The following is a 10,223-nucleotide window of genomic DNA, read 5'->3' as shown; positions in this document are numbered from 1 at the left end:
GTTGGAGGCCAGCCTGGTTTACATAGTGTGTTCCTGGACAGCCAATGATACAATAGACAGCTCCTGTCTCATAATAAAGGGTGGGGAGGCATCTAGAAAAAATAAGCCACGGGATTCAGTTAATGAGAAAGAAGAAAAGAAATCTGTATGAAACTCAGCCTGATTTTCTGACCTGTTCCATTGAGTGAGCTGAATGCAGTGAAGACTCAGACAGGAAACCATGTTCCCTCCTTCCCAGCTGTCTTCACACTGCTCTGTGACTCTGTCAGAGTCCCCATCCTATTGCAGTACTTTCTCTTCAGGACTGCCAGCCCACAGATAATGGCACGGAGATTTAATATTAACTGTGAAAGCTCAGCCTTGGCTTAGGCTTGTTCCTAACTAGTTCTTATAACTTGAATTAACCCGTATTTTTGTAGTGTATATTCTTCTAAATGACTTGTTCCCTCATTTCCATGCTGCCCATCCTGCTTCCTCCTTGACCGGCAGACAACTCAGCCTTTCTTCTCCCCAGAGTTCTCTCTCTGCCCAGAAGTCCTGCCTATAGTCTCCTGTTTAACTATTGACGAGTCAACTTTTTAAATTATAATCAGTCACAGCAATTACACAGACACACAGTGTATAAACATCCCACAATACATCCTTGACACTTGCACAAGTTGATCCTGAAGTTTAAAGGGATTTTGTCTGTGTGTGTGTGTGTGTGTGTGTGTGTGTGTGGAGCGGGGGGAACACGTGCGTGTGTCTGTCTGTGTGCCTTGGCACTCACATGGAAGTCAGAGGATATCATGCAGGATCTATTCTCTCCTTCCACCATATGAGTCCTGGAGAGCCAAGTCCTTGGGATTGGCAGTAAGCGCCTTAACCCACGGAGCCATTTTTGACAGTCCAGAGTGTGTGTGTGTGTGTGTGTGTGTGTGTGTGTGTATTATTTTTCCCCAATACAAGACTGCTCTTTGTAGCCCTGGCTGTCCTGGAACTTTTTCCTGTAGACCAGGTTGGCCTCAAACTCAGAGATCTGCCTACCTCTGTCTCCTGAGTCCTGGGATTAAAAGGCGTTCACCACCACTGCCTGGCTTTTTTTAATTTTATTTATTTTTTTTTATCTATTGTGTAGATGTGTGTGTAGGAGGGAGAGAAAGAGAGAGTGCACATTTGCCAATAGGTGAATTGCCAAGGCACACATGTGAAGGTCATAGGGCAATTCCTTCTAGCGCATTGAGACCTGAGGATGCAAATCAGGTCATCAGGCTCGGTGGCAAGCATATGAACACACTGAAGCATCTCAAAAGTTCCAAAATACAGGGTTTTTTCCCTTGGCTTTTTGTAAAAGAACCACTTGAAAGGTTGCAGGTATCATGAAACTGCATCCCTGAAACATACAGCATTAGCCTCCTAAGAACAAGAACATTGTCCCACGTGTGGTGGTTTGAATGAGAATGGCTCTCATAGCTCATACCTGTGAACACTTGGTCCCCCGTCTCTGGAACTGGTGGGAAGAATTAGGAAGTGTAGCCTTGTTGGAGAAGTTTTGTCACTGAGGGTGGCCTTTGAGGTCTCAAATCTCCACAACAAGCCAATCTTGATCTCTCCCTGCCTTCTATCTATGGTTAAAGATGAAAAGCTCTCGGCTATTAGTCCAGCGCCATGCCTGTCTGCTTCCTGCCATGATGATCATGGACTGATCCTCTAAGACTGCAATCAAGCCTCCAATTCAATGCTTTATTTTATAGGGCTTGCCTTGGTCATGGTGCCTCTTCATAGGACTAGGAGACTAGTTAGTTCTGTTCTAGATAGCATGTAAGCATGATCGTATGTCACATCTGAGATAAATAGTATTCATTAATTCAGGAATGTAGCATATTCTCCAGGCCATGGCCATGAGTCCTTAATTATCCTTCCAAAAAATGTCTTCTGTGACTTTAAAAATTAGTTTCTGTTAAACATAGACTCTAATCAAGTTCATATACAGTATTTTATGTTTTTTTAAAAAACGTCTTGCTATGTAACCCAGATGTCCTCAAACTTACTATGTAGACTAGGCTGACGTTGAACTCATAGAGATCCATCTACTTTTGCCTCCTAAGTGCTGGGATTGAAAGGTATGCTACTATACACAACCCTGCATTTGTTTTTAATTCTTTTGTCTCTTGGTTCTGGAACTTGTCTGATTTGTTGGTGCTTCCCCTGCCTGCCTGCCCAATGATGTGACTATGAATCCAAGCCAGTTGGCATAAGCAGCAATTCATGACATTAATTAATTCTTTACCATCATACACCGGAAAAAGAGGGTAGAGAAGGTCTCTCTTTAGAATACAAAGTTTGAAAAAATAAAAATTTGGGGGAGGAGTCAAGACATAGTTCAGTGCCAGAGTCTTCATCAAGTATGTTAGTGGATGTAGGTTCAATTACACACACACACACACCACAGAGGTGTAGGGATTGTTGACATAGCTAGAACATACCCATGAAGGTTAATCTCCAGAGTCGTCCTGATGTGATTTAGAGTCACCTAGAAGATGCCCTAAGGGCATAGCTTTCCAGAAAGTGTAACTGAGGACGGAAGACACTTTATGACTTGGATCAAATCATGGACGACATTTCTAGGCTTCAGTCCCTGGTTGAGGAGAGAGAGAGAGAGAGAGAGAGAGAGAGAGAGAGAGAGAGAGAGAGAGAGAGAGAGAGAGAGAGACACTCCCAAGCAGCAGCATTCATCTCTCTCTGCACCTTGTTGCAGATGCAATGTGACACATTGACTGGTGTTCCTCCTGCTGTGACTCCCCTGCCACCATGGACTACACTCCAAACTTGTGAATCAAAGCCACCTTCCTTCCTTAACTGACTTTCATCAGGTAGTTTGTCAATGGAGAAAACTCAGTAGAATAATGCAACTCCCTCTCTGCCTTCACAGGGAGCATGAGCTGCCCCTGGTTGGCCTGGGGTACAATGCAAAAAAAAAAAAAGGGGTGTACTGCCCACAGGCTTAACTTTTACCCCCTGGACTCACTGTCTTTGAAAGATTGTATTCTCTACCCTGGACCCTAAAATGCCTTGAATATTTATCTCTAAGGAATCTGAACATCTTCTGATCCAAAGACAATAGAATGCGGGACAGAGGGATCTTGACACAAAGCCAAGAATTGATCCTTTTAACTTTGCGCGGTAACCAGCTTTGATATCAAGTGACTCAAACAGTTGGGCCAGTCCGGAGAGGGTGGTGTTATAAAAGGCCCCTCACCTGAACGCAGACGTCCTGGATTGGCTCCTACAACTGCGATCTCCAGCTCCTACCCTTCAGGTATATGTGTCTTTTCTGATCACAGAATCAGCTTCTATATCCTAATTCTTTCAGAGATGGAGAAATGGGGACCCTCTGAAGACTGAAGGAGGTCTGAGGTTTTGCTTCTTGCTTCTCAGTCCTGAACCTTAGTTTATCCTTCTCTCTCTCTCTCTCTCTCTCTCTCTCTCTCTCTCTCTCTCTCTCTCTCTCTGTGTGTGTGTGTGTGTGTGTGTGTGTGTGATATGTGTCCGTCTGTCTGTATGAATGTCACAGTTCAGTGGATAAATTTCAGGAGTCAGTTGTCAGTTCTCTCTTTCCATATGTAGATTCCAGGGCTCAAACTCAGGTTGTCATGCTGAGCAGTAAGTGCTTTGAACCACTGAGACATCTCACTGCCCCCAAGTCTTTAATTAAGGAGTTTCAAATAGGCTGTCTCTAAGGAGGTTGCTTGGAGTAAGAAGACAGGAAGAGAATACTTGCCTAGCACTGGGGAGCTTTGGCCTGGCTGTCGCCTGCTTTAGTCTCCAAGAATGGAGGTCAATGAAGGCTCATTTCTAGAGGCTATGTCCCTGTGGTATTGATAGAGAGTCATCGAGGAAGGGGATGCCACAGATCATAGCTATGATTCCAGGGACACTGACCTTCTGTTGCTTGGGCAAGGGGACATCTTCTGCTCCATGGGTGTGTAGAGGGCTCCAACAGGGAGCCCACACTGTGTTAGACCCTTTGGTAGAAAACCCAGAAAACACTCTGTAATTGGGGCTGGTGAGGAGATGTCTTTAGCTTCATTGTTTTGGAATGGTCATTTGTATCCACTCCAGTCTCAGAAATGGAAATGGGAGAAGACATAGACAGGAGAGCCTGGGGTGGAAATTCAGACACTAAAGTTGGGAAACATAAGGCTATAAGGCTCTTTTGCAGCCCTTGAATTCTGCGATGAGGTTAGGGCAAATTCCTGAGGGAACAGGACACATGACAGGTATATCTTCACTGTCGTGGTGTGTGGCTGAAAGTCAAACAGAAAGTATCCCGACTAAATGAGAGAGTGAAGGAATAAAGGGAGGCTCAGAATCCGAGCTAAACCTCCCCACCCTTCCATTTCCCCTGCAGCTGGCACAGATGGCATTGTTCCAGAACATCTCCTTGACCCCAGAGCTACTACTGGCCACTGCCATCTTCTGTATAGTATTTTGTGTGGTCAAAGCTTTAAGAACCCGGGTCCCCAAAGGTCTGAAGAGTCCGCCTGGACCCTGGGGATGGCCCATCATTGGGCATATGCTGACCCTGGGGAAGAACCCACATCTGTCACTGACCAAGCTGAGCAAGCAGTATGGGGATGTGCTGCAGATCCGCATTGGCTCCACCCCTGTGGTGGTGCTGAGTGGCCTGGACACCATCCGGCAAGCCCTGGTGAAGCAGGGAGATGACTTCAAGGGCCGACCAGACCTCTACAGTTTCACACTTATCACTAACGGTAAAAGCATGACCTTCAACCCAGACAGTGGACCTGTGTGGGTTGCTCGCCGCCGCCTAGCCATGGATGCTCTGAAGAGTTTCTCCATAGCCTCAGACCCGACATCATCATCCTCTTGCTACTTAGAGGAGCATGTGAACAAGGAGGCTAACCATCTAGTCAGTAAGTTCCAGAAGCAGATGGAAGAAGTTGGGCATTTTGAACCTGTCAATTTAGTGGTAGAAACGGTGGTTAACGTCATTGGAGCCATGTGCTTTGGGAAGAACTTCCCCCGGAAGAGCGAAGAGATGCTGAGCATCGTGAAGAGCAGCAACAACTTTGTGGAGAATGTCTCATCAGGGAATGCTGTAGACTTCTTCCCCATCCTGCGCTACCTGCCCAACCCAGGCCTCAAGAGGTTTAAGAACTTCAATGATAAATTTGTGCTGTTCCTACAGAAGACCGTCCAGGAGCACTATCAAGACTTCAACAAGGTGAGACTTGGAGGTAGATAGTAAACCCATCACTCACAGGCCCAGAGAACATCCCCTCACATCCTAGTCCACGGTATTCGGACTGCCATGTGCTGGCAAGACCTAAGAAAGCTAAGGACCACTCAGAGACCAGTGACCTGCAGTCACGCCCTGTCCCCTACTGCTCCACCCGGGGGCTTCTCCAAAACCCAGAAAACAAAGGCAGATGAATGGAGCCTTGGAAGAGCTTTGAATATGGGGTGTTGTTCATCTAAAGGCTATTGTTCTGCAGGAACATGAACCTCAACAGGGGCTAAATTCCAGCTTCGGATCACTTTTCTTCCCTGGGTTCACACATACTTCTTCCTTCTATGAAACCCGACCCCTGTGGTTATGGAAGAAGGGTTGGTGGCACACGAAATGACTATGCTCGATTTAGCGCTGATGCCAGTTCAAAACTCTGAGTCCCAGCCCAGTTCCCGAAGGGCATGCAGTTCCTAGGCACTGGGGACATCTCAAATGGGATGGGGCATGGTCTGGCATTTGGCCATCAAAATGTCAAAGTTCCCTTAAACTTGTGTCCTCTAGAACAGTATCCAGGACATCACAGGTGCCCTGTTCAAGCACACTGAGAACTCCAAGGACATTGGTGTCCAAATCCCCCAGGAGAAGATTGTCAACATTGTCAATGACCTCTTTGGAGCTGGTATGAGCCTCACCCCTGCCTCTTGATCCAATAGCTGCTATTTACCCATACCCACCCTACCTACTAACTCACCAACCACATGGCAGGTGACACAGGGCAGACACTTGCCATAAGATCAAGGTGTGACTTCATGTTGTATAACCAACTCCTGGGAGAAACTCAACCAAGCCCCTCTCCTTTTGGGCCTGGGTTTCCCTGCCTAGAAAGTAAAAGGATTCTACAACCTAGAGTTCAGGTTTGTAATTTCAGCCATTGACTATGAAACTAGCGTCTCTTAGGTTCTTGTTTGTTTGATTTGTTTTGGATTTGGATTCTTTGGTTCTGATTTGTTTTGTTTGAGACAAAGTCTCATCCCTGTATCCCAGGTTAGTTTCAAACTTGTGACAATTCTCCTGCCTCAGACTAGGCTAGTGTTGGGATTCTAAGTATAAGACATCATGCTTGGCTTCAAGTTTCTGTTGAGTACTCAGCCCTTCCCTCAGGATACACAGGGGTGGGAGCCTGAGAGGATAAGGCTTGTTTCGTTTACGGCGAAGCTCATTTAAATCTTTTCCTTCTCCCTGTTGTCCTTTCTCCTTCTCCCTACTCCCTGCTGCCCAGGATTTGACACAGTCACAACAGCCATCTCCTGGAGCCTTTTGCTCCTTGTGACATGGCTCAATGTGCAGAGGAAGATCCACAGGGAGCTGGGTATGTGTTGCTCTCGACCCTCGAGTCAGAGAAGCTGTGAGCCTCCAGGTCACTTGCTGATCTACAAATACGTGTTCATGTGTGTACTATGTGTAAGTCCTAGGACATAGCATCCCCCACTTGTGCACATAAGGTGTGGGTGGACCGTGGGGTCTCAGAAACATGAGTAAACATAGCCAATATAGAGTGACCCTAGTATAACAGGGACACATATGTGTGGAGCAGACAACACCCCATGAGCTCTGCTGTGCTTTGCAGACACAGTGATTGGCAGGGATCGGCAACCACGGCTTTCTGACAGACCTCAGCTGCCCTATCTGGAGGCCTTCATCCTGGAGATATACCGATACACATCCTTTGTCCCCTTCACCATCCCCCACAGGTAAGGGCTCTGTTCTGTGCCCCCTACGTTTTCATACTGTTCACCAACCCTGTTTCTGAGCTCTGGAAACAACTCAGGCTGTATCTCATTCCTGAACATGGTAATTTCTACATCTGACCCCATCAATCTCTGGTCTACCCCACCAGTCCAGTCGCTGATGGCCTCAGTGGTCACTCACCTCCACTTGTGTTTGCTCCCTATGGAATCTTCTGCTCCAGCCAGGCCCTCCTCACTTCCCTCACAAGGGTAATCCAATCACCTGTCAACATTGCTCAAACCAGACCTTCTGCCCAGAAATGTGTCTATCCACTTATCTGACTCCCAAACTCTACCCTTACCAAAGGTCAGTCCTGACACATGAGTCTTCTTCCATCTAGAAGCCTCTTTTGCCCATCGGCCAAGTAGAACTTCATCCTCCGAGGATTTGTAAGATTTACAGCCCAAGTTCCCCGACTGTGAGAGGGAACATTCACCTCTGCCCATCCCATAGGCTAGTTATTCCTGGTACAAAATCTGCAGACTCCCCAGGGCAAGGCCCATTCCCTGATTTCTTGTCTTCAGAGACTGCCCCAGTGCACATCTGGGCACAAGAAAAGTCTAGTAAAGAAGTGTTGAAGTTGTAGGACAGGATCCCAGCAAAAGGAAGGATAACCCCCCATGTTCCCTGCCCTTCACATGACCTCCCAGGATGGGGCTTGGAGACTGTGGTAATCAGACACTGGGATGCAGTGGAGGGAGGAACACGCCACACCACAGTCTCTCCAAGCCCTGAGCTGGCAGAGCTCTCTTCTCTCCTCAGTACAACGAGGGACACCTCATTGAATGGCTTCCACATTCCTAAGGAGCGCTGTATCTTCATAAACCAGTGGCAGGTCAACCATGACGAGTGAGTACTTAGTCCTGATGGGAAGGTGAATGCTCAGTATCAGGAAGGTTGTCTGTCCCTTCAGGAACTGCTTATATAAGGACCAACACTCACTGCTACATAGCCTGTCCCAAGTGACAAAATTTAGAGTCACTTCCTCAAACTCGGTGTACAGAAGAACTTAACTAGGTATCTGGTGTGGAGGTGAATGTCTATAATCCAGTCTCCTCAGGAGGCTGAGGCAGGAGGATTAGAGTGAGTTCAAGGTCAGTCTGAGTTTTAGATTAGCTTAGGCTGCATACCTGTCTCAAGAAAGAAAGAAAGGAAGGAAAGAAGGAAGGAGAAATTGGTTAGAAAGTTTCCCCATGTCCCAAGGTCCCAGTTGGATGACTTATGGGAATGGTCTAATGATCTCCTTGGAAAACTCCACTCTAATTTGTAATCAGGCCGATTGATCCATCCAAACCAGGACATATTGACATAGAACCCCATTCGTGTTGTATAGTTTATTTTTAGTACCAGATTATAATTAAGCATTAGCCAAGCAAGCCAGTGATCTCCCTTCCCACTGGCCTTTTGAAAATAGGAGGGAGAGAAACATGTTATCCCTTTTAAAATTTTCTTTAGATAACACATTATTTCCTTGAAGGAACAAACATTGGTAGTGTATGTCATGTGGAAGGCCCTAGGTTCAATTCCCAGAACTACATCAAGGAAAGAAAAAGGATCTAATACAAAAGAGTATTAAAACTATGATCAACCATTTGGTGGTGTTCCCACATGCCTTTAATCCCATCACTTGTGAGGTAGAGGCAGGCTGATCTCTGAATTCTCTGCGAGCCTGATCTACACAGAGAGTTCCAGGACAACCAGGCTACACAGAGAGACCCTGTCTTGAAAAACCAACACAACAAAACAAACCACTATCTTGCATCATGGGAATGGTTCAGAGGGTAAAAACATGTGCCATCAACCTCACATCCTGAGTTCAATCCCCAGGTCCCACATAGTAGAAGGGGAGAAGTGACTCCTGCATGTTGTCCTCTGACCTCCACATGCACATGAAGATTTAAATAAAATTATAATTTAAAAACTAAAAATAATCGGGCTGGAGAGATGGCTCAGTGGTTAAGAGTACTGCCTACTCCTTCGGAGGTCCTGAGCTCAATTCCCAGCAACCACATGATAGCTCACAACCATCTATGACATCTGGTGCCCTCTTCTATCTGATGCTCTCTTCTGTCATGGTGGCATACATGCAGAAAGAGCATTCATATGTATAAATAAATAAATATTCAATAAAAAATTAAAAATAGTCAAAATCCACTCTCCTTACGATGGGTCGTTTTAGAGAGAATGTTATTTTCAGAAGCACTACCATGACTGGAGGTGCAGCTCTGTGGGTAGAGTGCCTTCTACCATGCTCAAGGCCTGGGTCCATCCCCAGCACCAGGTGTGGAAGCTTAGGCCTACATCCCAGCACTTGGAGGTAGATGCAGAAGGGTCAGAATCTCAAACAAGGTGACCTGGGGTCATCTATGGAGTTCAGGGCCAACTTTAGACCCAGGAGACAAGTCTCAAAGCAAACAAACACAAAAGAACCATCACAAAGGAGATAAACACCGAGTCTGGTACCTTCCTCACAGGCTCTTGTTACCCTCAGTCTTTTCTAACACCACATTCTCACAGAAGCTGGGAGGACATAGCTCCCCTTTCCTCCCAGAGGCCACCCACTCAGGTCCTGTCTGTTCCTCTTGCAGAAAGCAGTGGGAAGACCCCTTTGAGTTCCGTCCAGAGCGGTTTCTTACTGAGGACAGCACAGCCATCAACAAGACTCTGAGTGAAAAGGTCATGATTTTTGGCTTGGGAAAGCGTCGGTGCATTGGAGAGACCCCGGCCAAGTGGGAAGTCTTCCTCTTCTTAGCCATCCTGCTGCATCAGCTGGAGTTCAGCGTGCCACCAGGCCTCAAGGTGGACCTGACACCAACCTACGGGCTGACCATGAAGCCTCCGATCTGCAAACACCTTCAGGCCTGGCCACGCTTTTCCAAGTGAAGATGGCCGAGGCGGGGAAGAGGCAGCCATGGGGCCGTCACTTTGTTTTTTCCTTCCTTTCTAATTGACAGCTTTTTTGGAGTACAAATCTTTCACCATTTAATTCACTTCTAATCAATTTTAGAATATTGTCTGTCATACCTCCCCACAAATCTATAACCATTAAGATTTATGGCTATTTCTCCTAACCTGTCTCCCTTGTCCCTCCAGATGCCAATCTAGCTTTTGACAAGTAGATTTGCCTACTGTCACCATTTCACACAAACCCCATGATGTGTGGTCTGTGACTGGCTCTTTTCACTTAATACAGTTCTTTCAA

At 46.5% G+C, this 10,223-nt stretch overlaps 1 protein-coding gene across 2 annotated transcripts; it reads left to right on the top strand.

Annotated features, from left to right (window-relative positions):
- Positions 1-220: 220 nt before the first annotated feature.
- On the top strand, positions 221-9,904 carry LOC130872658 (cytochrome P450 1A2). 2 transcript variants are annotated; one of them, XM_057766833.1, is made up of 8 exons: positions 221-240; positions 2,362-2,384; positions 4,434-5,227; positions 5,795-5,912; positions 6,513-6,602; positions 6,861-6,984; positions 7,784-7,870; positions 9,610-9,904. In XM_057766833.1, exons 1-8 carry the CDS (start codon positions 221-223, stop codon positions 9,902-9,904), a joined length of 1,551 nt encoding a protein of 516 aa, XP_057622816.1. The 2 variants fall into 2 exon arrangements, with proteins under 2 accessions (XP_057622816.1, XP_057622815.1); XM_057766832.1 differs by lacking the exons at positions 221-240; positions 2,362-2,384 and having other exon boundaries at positions 4,400-5,227.
- The last annotated feature ends 319 nt before the right edge of the window (positions 9,905-10,223 follow it).

The sequence above is a fragment of the Chionomys nivalis genome, chromosome 4 (assembly GCF_950005125.1).
Source record: "Chionomys nivalis chromosome 4, mChiNiv1.1, whole genome shotgun sequence".
In the NCBI taxonomy this organism is placed as follows: Eukaryota; Metazoa; Chordata; class Mammalia; order Rodentia; family Cricetidae; genus Chionomys; species Chionomys nivalis.
The sequence above is the reverse complement of the archived record's forward strand: the minus strand, read 5'-3'. Positions and strand labels throughout refer to the sequence as shown.

Coding starts and splice junctions, on each gene's coding strand:
- LOC130872658 (XM_057766833.1), top strand. CDS start 221: ATGTTCCCTCCTTCCCAGCT. Junction 2,385..4,433: donor AGTGCCAGAGTCTTCATCAA/GTATGTTAGTGG, acceptor CCTTGACCCCAG/AGCTACTACTGGCCACTGCC. Junction 5,913..6,512: donor CAATGACCTCTTTGGAGCTG/GTATGAGCCTCA, acceptor CCTGCTGCCCAG/GATTTGACACAGTCACAACA.